Here is a 16436-nt window from a genome sequence, read left to right on the forward strand (position 1 = left end):
GTGTGTGTGTTTCTGGGGGTGGAACCCAGAGGCTTTCTACCTCCGGGCTATACTCCCAGCCCTATTTTATATTTTATTTAGAAACAGGGTCTCACTAAGTTGCTGAGACCCTAAGTAGCTGAGGCTGGCTTCGAACCTGTGTGGTCCTCCTGTCTCAGCTTCCCAAGCGCAGGGATTACAGGCAGCGACACCATGCCCAGCATATTCTTTATTTTGAAAGAGTCTCACTGAGTTGGTGAGGGCCTCACTAAGTGGCCAAGGCTGGCTTCGAACCTGCGCGGTCGTCCTGTCTCAGCCTCCCAAATGCTAGGATTACAAGCGAGCCCACCACGCCCAGTTCTAATTTAGATTTCTATACCAAAATAGAGTTGTGATTACATAGGAAAAATGTGCGTATTTACAGGAGATAAAAGCTGAAGTACCTGAGTAAAATGTCATAAAATGTAACTTTCTTTCAAACGTTTCAAGGACAAAAGTACTTATGGAGGGAGAGAGGAATGCAGAGGTGTCAAGATGTTAACAGCTGGTTACTGTAGATGGAGGAAACAGAGATGTCCACTTTTCTATCCTTTTTTATTATTTTTATTTTCTGTAGGTGAGGGGAAATAAAGAGGAAAAAAGAGGGAGGAAGTAGGGAGGAAATTCAAATCTAGGAAAATATACTCCAAAGTAGTAAAGAATTAAGTTTAACGCTAACAGCGATCATTAAAACACAAATCCAGGTGTGGTGGCACACACTTGTAATCCCAGTACTTGGGAGGCTGAGACAGGGGATTGCACAGGTTCAAAGCCAGCCGCAGCTACTTAGTGAGGCCTTGTTTCCAAATAAAATATAAAATAGGTCTGGGAGTATAGCCCAGGGGTAGTATAGCCCTTGGTTTCATCCCTAGTAACACACACACACACACACACACACACACACACACACACACACACACACAAAACCACAAACAACAAATGCTGGCGAGGATGCGGAGAAGTGGGAACTCTAAAACATTGTTGGTGGGATTGCAAATTAGTGCAACCACTTTGGAAAACCATATGGAGGATCCTCAGAAGAATGGAAACAAACTTACGATTCGATTCAGCAATACCACTTCTGGGTATCTATCCAAAAGAAAGGAAGCCAAACTACCAGACTAATGCATGTGTATCTATGTTCATAGCTGCACAATTCACCATAGCCAGACTATGGAGCCAGCCAAGATGTCCATCAACAGATGAATGGATTACAAAACTATGGGGTATGTGCACAATGGAATTTTACTCCGCCATAAAGAAAAACACACATCACTTACAGGGAAATGGATGGAACTGGAGGACATTATGCTATGTGAGATTAGTCAGTCACAAAAAAATAAGAAATTGTATGCTCTATGCAAAAGCTAGGAAGAAAATGGGTCATAGGAGGAGCTCTAGATGGAGAAACCGTAGGTGAGCAAATAAGGCGACTAACAGAGGGGATGGGAAGGGAAAAGAGGGAAATCCTCTAATACACATGATGTACATTAACAAAGATATCAAAGTTGACCACTAAGCCAAGCATGAGCAGGAAGGAGGGGGAGGGAATGGGGCGGGAGCTGGGGAAGGGCTAAGTGAGTGATGTGTGCATGTGTGCCTCCACCATCCTGTGCCCCATTGGGAGGTATGACTACAACGCACCAACACAAAAACTTAAAAAGAGAATCAACGCTAACATTTAGTGAGGGGGGATGATCTAACGTCCAATTTCTGAGAAGCCATGAAGACTGGAGCACACCTGACTAGGGTCACCTCTAAGCGACGTAAAATCTGTGTCCGGAGACTCCCGGCCTAGGTCTTCATAGATCATTCCTGGAATTGCCAGTTGTTCAAAATAAGCCTCCAGATGATCATCGTAAAACTCTTCATCATTGATATCATCATCTAGAGACAAAATAAGGAAAAAGCAAGACAGGCTTTAATGAAGAGCTGACTTCTTTATAATTTTAATAAAAGATGCTAATAAAACAATCTGTCCATAGACAATAAAATTGTTTTTACATTTGACATGAAAATACTCATAATAGTAGTCAGTTATAAGTCACCATGGACATTTTTATTTCTTTCTTTTTTTGTGGTACTGGGGACTGAACCAGAGGCACTCTTCGTCCGCGCTACTCCACCAGCCCTAGTTTTCATTCTTTATGTTGCAATGGGGCTCACTAAGTTGCAGAGGGCCTTACGCCAAAGGAGCTGAGGCTGGCCTCAAAACTACAATCCCCCTGTCTCATCCTCCCAAGTTGGTGGCAAGTTTCTGCAAGATGCCAGATCGTTTCTGTTCTGTCCTCTCAAAAAGGTTAAATATTATTTTAAAAAAAAATGTTCACAATGAGCTGGCGTGGTGGTACACGCTAGTAATCCCAGCACTCGGGAGGCTGAGACAGAAGATCATGGTTCGCGGACAGCCTCAGCTACTTAGTGAGGCCCTTTGCATTTCAGTGAGACCCGGTTTCAAAACAAAGAATTAAAAATAGGCCAGGGGGTGTGGCTCAGAGGTAGAGTGCCCCTGAATTCTGTTCCCAGTACTGCAAAAAGAAGAAGAAGAAGAAGAAGAAGAAGAAGAAGAAGAAGAGGAGGAGGAGGAGGAGGAGGAGGAGGAGGAGGAGGAGGAGGAGGAGGAGGAGGAGGAGGAGGAAGAAGAATCAATAAGGAAAGAACAGAATACTCAGGAAACAGTGCAGTGGACGGCTCCCAAAAAGGACAGACAGCCAGGCCGTCAGCAGAGTACAGTGCGCAGCGCCCTAATATCTGTTTTTTTTGTTTGTTTTTTGTTTTTTGGTGGTACTGTGGTGGCAAGATATACTCCCAGACCTATTTTATATTTTATTTGGAAACAGGGTCTCACTAAGTAGCAGAGGCTGGCTTTGAACCCGTGCGATCCTCCTGTCTCAGCCTCCCAAGCGCAGGGATTCCAAGCGTGCCCACCGCGCCCGGCTCAGCCCTAACAACTGCACGCCAGCCTGTCAAGGACTGGCGGCTCAGTCATAGCTAACAGTGCTGTGAGGTAGCGCTGATCTCTAGAGACTGTTTTGCAGCACTGGGGACTGAACCCTGAGGCCCGTGACTACTGAGCTATATCCCCGACCCTTTTTATTTAATTTAGAGCCAAGGTCTCACTAAGTTGTCCAGACTAGCTCTGAGTGAGTGCCCAGTACCTTGGATTATAGACCTGTACCCTGCGCCCAGCAACAAGTTACTTTTGCGATTAACATGAGGAGCCTGAATGTTCATAACCACTGACTTGGAAATCGCCCCTCTAAAGCCGGGCGTGGTGACGCACGCTTGTAATCTCCGCACTTAGGAAGCAGAGACAGGAGGATCGCGCAGGTTAGAAGCCAGCCGCGCTGGCTTAGGAGACCCTGTTTCCAAATAAAAAAGTATAAAATAGGTCTGGGAGTGTAGCCCGGAGGTAGAAGGGCTTCCAGGAACCCCAGTACCACAAAAAAAAAAAAAAAAAAAAAAAACAGAAAGAAATTTTCCCTCTAAGAATCCAGCCTACTAACCCAACCAAAAATCTCATAAATTCTCGCCAATAATTCTTACCCACAAGTCCACATTCAAAAAAAGTATGAAAACTCATTTTGCAATAAAACACACCACACACAAAACCATCCTAACACTCAAAAGAAGTGAGTATCTGAGTGCCAGTAGGCAGGACAGGGGAGGGCAAGCCCCAAGAGCTGGCAGGACGTCCACTGCTGCGGGGCTGAGCAAGGCTGCCGCGGGGTGCAGACAGGCAAAGAGGGCCCAGGAAGCACGCGTCGCGGCTGTACCGGATGAGTCTTCCAGGCTTGGCGGTGATGCCAGTCTCTCGTTCTCTAACAAGCTAGCGTGGCTGAAGGCGCCGTCTGGGGTCTGATCTTCAAAAGGTTTTCCAGCATCAGGAGCAAAAGCCTAAAGGAAACGAAACAGTAGAGCAGTGCGTCCCTGCCCTGAGGACCCCCGCCCTGAGGAGCACCCGCGCGTCCTCACCCTGACCCCCGCCCTGAGGAGCACAACCCAAGACTACAGGAAGAGCATCCGTTTCTTCGTCTCCACCGTGCTCAAAACCAAAGCTCACCCCATGAGGAGCAAGCCATCACACGTGTGTCAGTACGTTCCTTTCCGGCCTATGACACCTCCCTCCCCTGACCCACTCAGCAAGACATCAAACTACACCTGCGTGGAGAACCGGCTAATACAATTAGTCCTGACGCACACCCGAACCTGAGCAAAACAAGGCTCACTAGAGGAGGTGAAAACGAGGAAGCTGCAGTCAGTAATCACTGCCCCGGCAATCGACACCCAGGGCCCACGGAGGCCGCGCGGGCAACAGCAGTTTATTAAGGGTCCTCAGGGCCCAGAACGAAAGCAGAACACTTTTCTCTAAGTCTCGATTTTATTTCACATGAGTGAATATGTACTGAAACAACAGAAACCAGCCCCAAAGTTAAATCACAACGTACAAACCACGGGTGCGCGCGCCCTCTTAGACTCGAGAGGACGGTGCTGAGCTGGCGCGTCAGTACCCAAGGCCCTGGTGGCGCCAGCGCTACCCACGGCTTCCTGTCACCTGAGACGCTCTCACTCTGCTGAGTCAACGGCACTCCTGCTGTGTGTGAGCAGAAGCCTTCTAGTATTAACAACACAGGTAAGCGAGATACACCTTCGCTCCCCTATCACTCCAGAAGTCAACAACAAATACTTAAAACTCTACCTTGTGCTCCGGATTATTCAGCCATGATTGTAAACGAAAATCAACAGCGTCTGTTTAAGAAAAGGAAAACAAAAGCTAAAGAAAAAAGATTATTTTATCTACCAAATACCCAATAATACCTAAACACAGAAAACTAATGAACCTAAGATTTTTACCTTGAAATAGTAAAGAAACACTTTCAAATGATGGTATAAGAATCCATCATTGGTCAGCTAAGTTTTCTAAAATATTAGGATAAGCCAGGCGTGGTGATATGTGCCCATAATGCCAGTACTTGGGAGGCTGAGACAGGAGATCTTGCTGCCAGCCTCGGTGACTTGGTGAGGCCCTCTGCACTTTAGTGGGACCCTGTTTCAAAATAAAGAATACAACAGGTCCAAGGGGTAGTTAGAGGCAGAATGCCCAAGGGATACATCCCCAGTACCAAAAAAAAAAAAGAAAATGTCCGCATTTGTAGAGATGCATACTAAATTGTGTAGGAATAATGTAATACCTGGAACTTTAAAATACCAGAAGGAAGGAGGGAAGTGAGCATGCATTTCAGCAGTGGAGGGCTTCCTCAGCAGGCTGCGCTGGGCATCCCAGCCCCGCAGAAACAGAGAGATAAAGCAAGTGCAACAAAGTCGCATCCCACCTGGACCTGCGTGGGCACACGGGCATCGCATCCTACATGGACCCGAGTGGGCACACGGGCATCGCATCCCACCTGGACTTGAGTGGGCACATGTGCGTCGCATCCCACCTGGCCCCGAGTTGGCACACAGGTGTCGCATCCCACCTGGACCCGAGTGAGCACACGGGCGTCGCATCCTACATGGACCTGCGTGGGCACACAGGCATCACATCCCACCTGGACCTGCGTGGGCACACGGGCATCGCAACCCACTTGGACCTGCGTGGGCACACAGGCGTCCCATTTTGCTCTGCAGTACTTGAAACTGAAGCAAGCAGTGCTCTACCACTGAACTAAATCCTCATCCCTTTTTATTTTCTATTTGGAGACAAGGTCTCATTAAGTTGCCAGGCTGCCCTGAAAATCGTGATCCCCTATCTCAGCCTCTGGAGTAGCTGGACTACAGGTGTGCACCACTACACCCAACCGGTGTCTGCACTTTCAGGCTACTGTGAGTAACACTGCTGTGAACACTGGTGGACGTGACGGCCTCCCCAAGCAGCTGCGCTGGCCGTGAACCTGGATCCTCCCGTCCTGGGACTACAGGCATGCACCACCACACCCAGCTGCCCATGTATTTTTAAAGTTGAATTGCAAGAGTTCTTCTATATTCTGAATACTAGTTCCTTCCCACATATATGATTTGCAAATACTTTCTCCCATTATTTTTGTTTTTTTCATTTTGTTGATAGTGTTTTAAGTTTTGAAAGAGTCTAGTTATGTTTTTCTTTTTCTGTTGTGGTACTGGGGATTAAACCCAGGGGCATTCAATCCCCCAGCTCTATTTTACTTGTTTATTTATTGATTGATTGGTTTGAAACAAGGTCTCGTTAGGTTGATGAGCGTCTCACTACTTGCTGAAGTTGTCCTCAAACCTCCAATCCTCTTGTCTCGGCCTCGCAAGTACTGGGATTACAGGCATGCACCACCACATCTGCTTATGTTTTTCTTTTATTGCTTGAAAGTGCAGAGTTAATTCTATTCTACTTCTGCACATTTTTCATTAAGAAATTATAAATGTCTCTTAAAGTCTTTAAGGTAAAAGATAGTATATAATTAAGCAATATACTCTGTGTATTTGTGTAGTTACAAAAGGCACTTGTGGCCACTTGGCGACAGGGCTTCCAAAGGGAAGGCAATTTCACCCTAACTCAGTAAAAAATAGTTAAGAGAGCAGTGGAGACCTTTCCCATAAAGGTACAGTAAAACCCAGGTGTGGTGTTGCAGAACTGTAATTCTAGTACTTGGAAGGCTGAGACAGGGGGATTACAAATTTGAGGCCAGCCTCAGCAACTTACTAAGACCCTAAGCAACTTATTGAAAATCTGTTGCAAATTTTTAAAAAATCTAGTCGGGTGTGGTAGCACACACTTATAATCTCAGCACTCGGGAGGCTGAGACAGGCGGATCACGGTTCACAGACAGCCTCAGCTACTTGGTGAGGCCCTGTGCAACTCAGTGAGACCCTGTTTCAAAACAAAGAATAAAATATAGGACTGGGGGGTGTCATCACTTAGAGGTAGGATGTTTCTGGGTTCCACCCCCAGTACCACAAAAATAAATAAATAAATAAATAAATAAAATAAAAATAAAAGAGGTACAATATCTCTGGATCCAACCTATTCCCCTGAGAAAAGTATTATAAATACAATATTATCAAGCACATACCAAACCATAACATTTTCAGTTTATCATATGATAGCATAAGATAAATACCGGTCCTAAAATGGGGAAATGAAGAAAGAATTCAACTACAGACAATAGGAATTAATTTCCGACAGTTCAGCACCTTGCACCAGCTGTGGTGAAGCGCTGTCCACAGGATCCTGGTCCTGAAGGGGTGCTGGAACGCCCTCCGGCGTGGCTCCTGCATCGGCAGCGCTGCTTCGAAAGGCCAGCTGTTTCCTGAGAGCATCCAGCAAAGGTGGGCTGTCCACACAGGGCTTTTTCCTAGAGAAAGAACTTGTTTATTAGAGAACAGAATAATTGCAAAATGTTAGTTACCTTGGAAAGACCTATAAAATGCCGACTGGTCAGCTCTGTACTTCATCTCTCAAAAAGAAAAAGACAGATCCTTCAATGAAGGATTTCTCGGTTCAGCTAGATCGAACTGGTGACCCTGAAACACCATGCCGGGTCCCCTGACTGCCACCCACCCAGCCAGCCAGAGCGCATCACCATGCCGGGTCCCCTGACTACCACCCACCCACCATGCCAGAGCACATCACCATGCCGGGTCCCCTGACTGCCACCCACCCAGCCAGAGCACATCACCATGCCGGGTCCCCTGACTGCCACCCACCCAGCCAGCCAGAGCGCATCACCATGCCGGGTCCCCTGACTACCACCCACCCACCATGCCAGAGCACAGCACCATGCCGGGTCCCCTGACTACCACCCACCCAGCCAGAGCGCATCACCATGCCGGGTCCCCTGACTACCACCCACCCACCATGCCAGAGCACAGCACCATGCCGGGTCCCCTGACTGCCACCCACCCAGCCAGAGCGCAGCACCACGATGCGATACTGGGGATGAAAGACAGCAGGACTCTACCTCTGCGCTATACTGCCAGCCTGACTTTATTCTTTCATTTAGAAACAAGGCCTCACTAAATTTCAGGGGACCTCACTAAGTAGCCGAGGCTGGCCATAAACCTGCAATCCCCGTCTTAGTCTCCCAAGTATTAGGATTACAGGCGTGCACAACCACAACAGGCTGAACAGTCTTTTTACACTAAAACAAAAAAAGGAAAAAAAACAGTGGAAATACATCAGCCCTGAAAATCCAAAATTCTTTTCCAAGCTGGGTGTGATGGTGCACAATTGTAATCCCAGCATTTGGGAGGCTGAGACAAGAGGATCGCAGTTGATGAACAGCCTCAGTTACTTAGCGAGGCCCTCCGCCACTGCAAGACCCTATTTCAAAATAAAGAATAAAAAATAGGGCTGGGGTGTCACTCGGAGGTAGAATGCCCCTGGGTTCCATCCCCAAAACCACACACACACAAAGTGTCAAAAATATAAGTTCCCAGCTGGCTGTGGTGTGCACATCTGTAATCCCAGTACTTGGAAGGCTGAGATGGGAGGGGCACAAGGTTGAGACCCTCAGCAACCTAGTGAGACCATGTTTCAAAACTAAACTAAAATGAAAAGGCCTGGGGTATTGCTTGGAGGTAAAATGCCTCTGGGTTCAATCTCTAATACAACAAAAATTAAAAATAAAACTAGAGTCTCAGTTTAACCCAACTCTTCCCCTACTCCTTACTCACACCTCTATCGATGAATGTGCCCGGAGAAAACGTCACAATCATAGAGTCTCCCCAGTCGATGGCCCTCGCTGGGCCTGCGATGGTGCCGGGCAAGCCGGCCACTTCCTCTCCGCCGAGGGAGATGGCCTTCTCTCTCGCTCTGCCAGCTCCTCGACCTCCGCCTCACTCTGACTTGAAGACCACACTTCCCACCTGGCCAAGCCTACTGGTAGCGGCGAAGAGGCAACCTCCAGACCCTCACCACTAGGCGCACTGGTCCCTCCTGTGGAGCGGCCAGGCGCTGTCTGTGGTCCTCCTGAATGAGGCGCTCCAGAGCCTGGCCTCTCTTCCCTACCGGACAACTCCAGCAGCTCTCCTCTTGCCACGCGATTTGGACCTGGGCTTTTCCAGGAAATCTTTGATGTTACCATGTAAACATGCAGAAACTTTGCCTGCCACATAAGAGTAAACCGTCCGACTCACTTCATGTACCAGCTGCCACAACCCCATTTCTGCACTCCCCTGCAGCCTCGTCTGGCATGCTGCCCACGCCTGCTGTCAACCTCCCGCTCTTAGGCTTGCTCGGTAGGCGACGGGGCCTCTCGCCACCCCCGCCAGAGCTCTGGGGTGGCCACCAATGACCCAGCCCACTTTAATAACACAAAGCGCATCTTTTTTTTTTTTTTTCAGGTCTGATGATGGAACCCAGGGGCATTCGACCTCCGAGCTACACCCCTGCCCAATTTTTTATTCTTTATTTTGAAATAGGGTCTCACTGAGTTGCAGAGGGCCTCACTTAGTAGCTGAGGCTGTCCGTGAACTGCAATCCTCCTGTCTCAGCCTCCCAAATGCTGGGATTACAAACTCCAAAGCTCAATTCTTTTTTTTTTTTTTTTTTTTGCAGGTTTGGGGATGGAACCCAGGGGCATTCGACCTCCGAGCTACACCCCTGCCCAATTTTTTATTCTTTATTTTGAAACCAGGTCTCACTGAGTTGTAGAGGGCCTAAGTAGCTGAGGCTGTCCACAAACTGCAATCCTCCAGTCTCAGCCTCCCGAATGCTGGGATGACAAGCGTGAGCCACCACGCCCGGCCAAAGCTAACTCTTGACCCTTATTTTTCCTTTTCCTTTTTTGACCTGAAGTTGAACCCACGGAAATTCTACATCTTCACCTCCAGCCCCTTTTACTTATTTGGGAATAAGGTCTCACTAAGTTGCGGAGGATCTCATTAAATCGCTGGGGCTGACCTGGAACCTGTGATCGTTCTCAACTTCCCGAGTACTGGGATTACAGAGGCGCACCACCGCACCCAGCTGAACCTCACCTTATCTGACACAGCTGGATGGTCGATCTTCCTTCACACATTTTCTGTGTTGCTTCTGCTGGGCTTTCACGGGGTTGCTGGGGCAGGGGCTGGGCAGGGTTTCGCTCTGTAGCCCTGGCTAGTCTAGACTCCGAGGCTGAGTCGCTGGGACTGCAGGCGTGCAGCCCAGCCCCCAGCCCGCAGCTGGCCGAGGCTGCTCTCCCACCTCCCACCTCCACGCCAGGTCTTTGTCTGTCTGCCTCCTGCCCGCCACTCCGTGCTGGAGCCGTGAGGACCACACCGGCTGCTCTTTCCTCTTCTCTCTTGCCTTAACAGCCCCGCCTCCCTGGTGGTCTCCTGCCCATGCTCACCCCCACGGACTCCCCATAGCAGCCAGAGAACCTGCTCGCAAGGAGGCAACGGGCACTCCGATGGCCTCCTGCTCTGTAGCTGGCGAGGGCCCAGCTCATCCCACTGCACTGCACACACGGGGCACCCCAGCTTCGTGTGGCTGCCTTGGCTCACGTCCTCCTCCTGACCCCTGCCTGCAGCCCTCCCACAACCATTCCCATGGCCACCTCTTCTCCCACACTCTTCCCTCCGGCCTGCTCTGACAGGCTGTGATGGCTGTATCATCTGCTTCCTTCCTGCTATCTCCCAAGCTCATGGACCTGTCTGCTGCACAACAGAGACACGGAGTCAGTGCGTACTGAGAGCAGGTGGACAGTGGCCAGCCTTCAGTATACACAGGCGCCCACACAGAAAAGCCCTCAAGAGGCCAGCCACAGCGACGTACCGGAGATGAGTCAGACTGAAGCATGTTCAACCCCGCAAGTGCCCAAATAGGAATTTGAATATAGAAAACCTTAAGACTGTACCACCAAGAAGAAACTACTCCTTTACATTTGGGTTTTATAAATGTCCAAACTTCCTTTCATACATATGCATAAGTTATTTTATCTCTAATATCAAAGATCAAAAATAATACCACTAGCCGGGTGGTGGCACACGCCTGGAATCCCAGCATCTGGGAGGCTGAGACAGGAGGACTGCAGGTGTGAAGTCAGCCTCAGTGACTTCACGATCACCAGCAACCGAGCAAGACCTACAAAAAACAGCGCTGGGGATGTAGCTCAGAGGTACAATGCCCAGGGTAGAATCCCCTTTACCACACACAGAAAATAATAATATTAATACCAGCAAATATTAAATAGCATCATGTACATCTATCAAGCCTATGATCTGGTGCCAGTTTCTAAGGAGCTATGTGCTGGTTTGGCTTTAAAAAATGAAATACTGCTAGGCGTGGTAGCGCACGCTTGTAATCCTAGCACTTGAGAAGCTGAGACAGGAGGGTCGCACAGGATCGAAGCCAGTCTTAACTACTTAGTAAGGCTCTCAGCAAATTAGTGAGACCCTGTTTCCAAATAAAGTATAAAATATAGGTCTGGGAGTATAGCCCGGAGGTAGAAAAGCCCCTGGGTTCCACTCCCAGTACCACAAAAAATATATATTTTTTAATTAATAAAATGAGCCGGGCATGGTGGCACACTCTTGTAATCCCAGAGCTTGGGAGGCTGAGACAGGAGGATTGCACAGGTTCAAAGCCAGCCTCAGCTACTGAGTGAGGTTCTCAACAACTTACTGAGACACCCCCGTTTAGAAATAAAGTATAAAAGAGGTCTGGGAGTATAGCCTGGAGGTAGAAAAACCCCTGGGTCCCACCCCCAGTACCACAAAAAAAAAAAATTTTTTTTAATGAAATATTGAGCTGGGCGTGGTGGCGCATGCTTGTAATCCCAGCATTTGGGAGACTGAGACCGGAGGATCACGGTTCGCAGACAGCCTTAGCTACTAAGTGAGAGCCTCCGCAACTCAGTGAGACTCTTTCAAAATAAAGAATAAAAAAATTGGGCAGGAGGTGTATGTAGCTCAGAGGTCGAATACCTCTGGGTTCCATCCCCAGACCCGCCAAAAAAAAAGAAAAGAAAAGAAAAAGAAATACTATTAGCCAGGCGTGGTGGTGCAGACCTGGAATCCCAGTACTTGGGAGGCTGAGACAGGAGGATTTCAGGTTTGAGATTTGCTGAGGATTTCAGCCTCAGAAAATTAGCAAGACTCCAGGAATAAGACCCTGTTTCAAAACAAAAACTGAAGTTGGGCGTGGTGGCACACCCTTGTAATCCCAGCATTTGGGAGGCTGAGCCAGGAGGATAATGGTTCGCGGACAGCCTCAGCAACTCAGTGAGGCCCTTTGCAATTCAGTGAGACCTGTTGCAAAATAAAGAATTAAAAATAGGGCTGAGGTATCACTCAGAGGTAGAATGCCCCTGGGTTCCATCCCCAGTACCACAAAATAAATCAATACATACATACATACATACATACATACATACATACATACGCAAGCAAGCAAGCAAGCAAGCAAGCAAGCAAGCGGGCCGTGGTGGCGCACGCTTGTAATCCCCACGCTTGGGAGGCTGAGACAGGAGGATCGCACAGGTTCGAAGCCAGCCTCAACTTACTTAGTGAGGCTCTCAGCAACTTAGTGAGACCCTGTTTCCAAATAAAAATATAAAAAGTAGGTATTGGAGTATAGCCCGGAGGTAGAAAGCCTCTGGGTTCCACCTCCAGTACCACCAAAATAAATAAATAAATAAATAAATAAATAAATAAATAAATAAATAAGATTGTGGGTGTAGCTAAGAGATAAAACTGTCCCTGATCCCCAACACACACACATACACACACACACACACACACACACACACACACACACACACACACACAGAAATCCTTTTAGCTCAGCCATTTATATTCTAGGAATTCATCTTTTTTTCTCTGTATGTGTTACTGGGGATGGAACCTAGGAGCATTCTACCTCTGAGATACAGCCAGCCTGATTTTTTTTATTTTGAAACTGGGTAAAAGTTGCTGGGATTTCACTAAGTTTGTGAGACTGGCCTGATTCTCCTGCCTTAGCTTCTCAGGTACTGAGAGTACAGGAATGTGCCATACACCCAGCAGGAATTCATCTTACTAAAATAATCTGGGTATGCCAAGTATGTATATGACATATATGAATAAAGAAGTTCATTACGTCGTTAGCAGCAAAGCTGCTAGAATCTACATGCTCAAGAGACTCGAGTACAGTTGTCAACAACATAAAAGACACATACCAGCTGTGCCTAGAAGATGAACACGATGGGCTTTTTACAGTACTGGGGATGGAGCCCAGGCACACTCTACCTCTGAGCTACACCTTCACCCCTATTTTTTAGTCTATTTACTTATTTATTTATTTAGGTGGTAATGGGCGTGGAATGCAGGGACTTTCTACCTCTGGGCTATACCCCCAGACCTATTTTTATATTTTATTTGGAAACAGGGGTCTCACTAAGTTACCGAGAGCCTCACTAAGTAGCTGAGGCTGTCTGCAAACCACGATCCTCCTGTCTCTGCCTCCAGAATTCTGGGATTACAAGCCACCACGCATGACCAATGTACTATTTTTAAAGTTATAAACAGTACACAGCTAAATCTTAGTCTGTAAAAATTAAATCATATATGTGCAGAGAAAATAGTAAGACTGCAAATGAAAAATGTAATCAATGGCCATTCTCCAGTTAACAGGCTCATAGGCCTTTAATGTCTTCATAACAGTTCTGTTTTCTACTGTGTGTGTGTGTGTGTGTGTGTGTGTGTGCGCGCGCGCGCGCGCGCGCGCGCGTTTACTGGAATGGAACCCAGGGGCATTCTACCTCTTGAGCTACACACCCAGCCCTATTTTATTTTTTATTTGGAACAAACAGGGTCTCACTAAGTTGCAGAGATCCTATGTTGCTAAGCTTGGCTGCAAACCTGTGATCCTCCTGTCTCCGGCTCCCAAGCAGTGGGATTACAAGTGTGTGCCACCACACACAGCTGTTTTCTATTTTTTTCAATGACCACCTTAAGTTTTAGAGCCAGGAAAAGTTTTCAAAGGCTAAAGATTTAATTACAACGTATGAAGAAAACTCTTAAAGATACTCAGAAGTAATCAGATTTAGTTACGTTTTCCGTAAGACCAGGGCTACCACTGAGCACAGAGCAAGCAAATGAGGGGATGGACTCACTCGTCATCCTGAAAGCTGAGCTGCAGCTGCTCTCTCGGCTCACCGTCACTCTGGCAGCTGCGAGATGACTCCGATGGGACCGAAAACCTCCCATCGACTAAGTAAGATGCCTGGGCATCGGGACACCTGGACAGATGGTAAGGGGTTGGGTTAGATACATTTAAAATTCACCATGGCATGGAGCTAGATGACAGTAAAGCCAGCCATCAGAGAGTTAAAAATTGATAGGACCCTCAGTGCTCGAAACTATTAGCTCTGCACAGAGCACTGGACACCCGCGCTGACCACGGGGCATCGCCCATCTGCATCGACAGTAGGGGATCCCGGCTCAGGAAGGAGCCTGCGTTATCTTTCCCCTCAAGTGTGAAATGCTTGCTTTCCTAAATAAATCGGTGCCTTGATTAAAAACAAAACAGAATAACAAAAAAATAGTCACAGAAATTTTTTTTGTGTGTGTGGGTCTAGGGATGGAACCCAGAGGCATTTGACCTCCGAGCTACACCCCCCGCCCAATTTTTTATTCTTTATTTTTTTGAAACAGGGTCTCACTAAGTTGCGGAGGGCCTCACTAAGTAGCTGAGGCTGTCCGCAAACCGCCATCCTCCAGTCTCAGCCTCCCACATGCTGGGATTACAAGCGTGCGCCACCACGCCCAGCTTCAGTCGCAGAAATTTTAAAGCTAGGAGATTACGGAGACTCAATCCAAGCCCTTTGTCTCAAAGATAATGAGATGCTTTTCACCAAATGACAAGGCTGAGAAATGGACGAGTGGTCAGGTATCTAAACGTGGGCAAACTTGACGCATTGTACAAGACCCTACATGCATGTACCCAGCACATCATATTTGGAGGGACAGAAATAAGCAATACTTAACCAAACATTTAGCTGGTTATAAGACTGGAATAAGAAAAGTCAAGCTGGTTTGGCTCCTAAGGAAGCTGGTTTTGACCGGGGCAGTGGAAACTCCGATCTAAGTTGCCTCGGAAGCACAGAGCACACTGGAGGGGAAGGAGGCTGCTCACACTGGCTGAGATGAGGGAGGGGAGGCCCCGCCACAGCTAAACACGCCCAGCCACCCGAGCCGCAGCCGGGCGCAGCCAGCTTCGGGATGGACATGCGAGCCACGCCAGGCCGGCAACGCCCGAGACTTTGAGAGTTTGTTAAGTCTCCTTGTGTAGCTAGAGATATAATCCTAAATCGGGCATGGTAGCACACAGCAATAATCCCACTACCTGGGCGGCTGAGACAGAAGGACTGCAGATCCAAGGCCAGCCTCGGCAACTTAGACCCTATTTCAAAGTAAAACACAACAGGGCTGGGTGAAACGCGGAGGTAGAAGGCCTGGGTTCAGTGCCCGGCACTCTCTCCACACACACGTAATTCGTGATGTCTTGTGGGGCGATACTCTCAATGTGCAACAGAAAAGCAGGCAGAGCCAGCGAGGTGAGAGACACAGGCCGACACACAGGGGATGGAGGCAGAGCCAGGCCCGCCGCCCAGGACGGCCTCTCTGTGCCAGGAGGCAACAGGGCTCCGCATCAGCTCCGCATCAGCGTGCTACAGGTTTCAGACCCAACAAAGTATCTGTTCAAATAAACCATACCTGTTATCCGTGCTGGGTCTATTCCGAGCAAGTGTGGAAACTGCAACGGGCAAGCCGAGATTTGAAGAAAGAGTAACATTTTCCAAAGTCCCACTATTGCCAAGCAACGAATCGGCTAAGAAGCTTGGAAATGACTCTTCTGCGATGCCGCGAAGTTCTTCCATCTCACTGCAACAACAGAGGTATTTTTACAAAGCAAGTATCGCTAGAAACTTTTTCAAATAATAAAAATACAAGTCTCAGAAATCTTAGAAAACCAATCTTAGGAAACAATGATTTTTTACATCAATGAGATGTTCTGAGGTAAAGTAAATCTCAGACTACTTTGCTACTTTATGGATAAGAATATAAACACCAAGCATTCAACTTACCTTCTTTGCTTGGCCTGGTGGCCCAGGCCTGAAGTTCCAGTACTTGGGCTGAGACAAGAGGACTGCAGCTTCAAGGTCAGCCTTGGCAACTGAGCAAGGCCCCCAGTAACTCAGGGAGACTGTTTCAAACCGAGTGTGGTGGTCCACACTTGTCATCCCAGCATTCGGGAGGCTGAGATAGGAGGAACGCAGGTTCAAAGCCAGTCACAGCTACTTAGAGGCCCTCAGCAATTTAGTAAGATCCTGTTTCATAATAAAGAATCAAAAATAGGGCTGGGAGCTGGGCATGGTGGCTCATGCTTATAATCTCAGTACTTGGAAGGCTGAGATAGGAGGATCGTGCAGGTACAAAACCAGCCTCAGTTATTTAGTGAGGCCCACCACAACTTAGCGAGACCTTGT

At 47.9% G+C, this 16436-nt stretch overlaps 1 protein-coding gene across 1 annotated transcript in view; it reads right to left on the reverse strand.

The window, feature by feature from the left end:
• Positions 1 to 15827, reverse strand: part of CEP192 (centrosomal protein 192) — a gene marked incomplete at both ends in the record, with an annotated part of 70228 nt that extends 54401 nt beyond the window's left edge. The window contains 6 exons of the mRNA XM_080714741.1: positions 1774 to 1905; positions 3795 to 3915; positions 5352 to 5383; positions 7180 to 7295; positions 14061 to 14186; positions 15664 to 15827. Of these exons, the coding sequence (XP_080570867.1) occupies positions 1774 to 1905; positions 3795 to 3915; positions 5352 to 5383; positions 7180 to 7295; positions 14061 to 14186; positions 15664 to 15827 (691 nt within the window). The remainder of the gene's footprint in view (positions 1 to 1773; positions 1906 to 3794; positions 3916 to 5351; positions 5384 to 7179; positions 7296 to 14060; positions 14187 to 15663) is intronic.
• Between the last annotated feature and the right edge of the window lie 609 nt (positions 15828 to 16436).

The sequence above is a fragment of the Muscardinus avellanarius genome (genome assembly GCF_963383645.1).
Source record: "Muscardinus avellanarius genome assembly, chromosome: 17".
Taxonomy (NCBI): Eukaryota; Metazoa; Chordata; class Mammalia; order Rodentia; family Gliridae; genus Muscardinus; species Muscardinus avellanarius.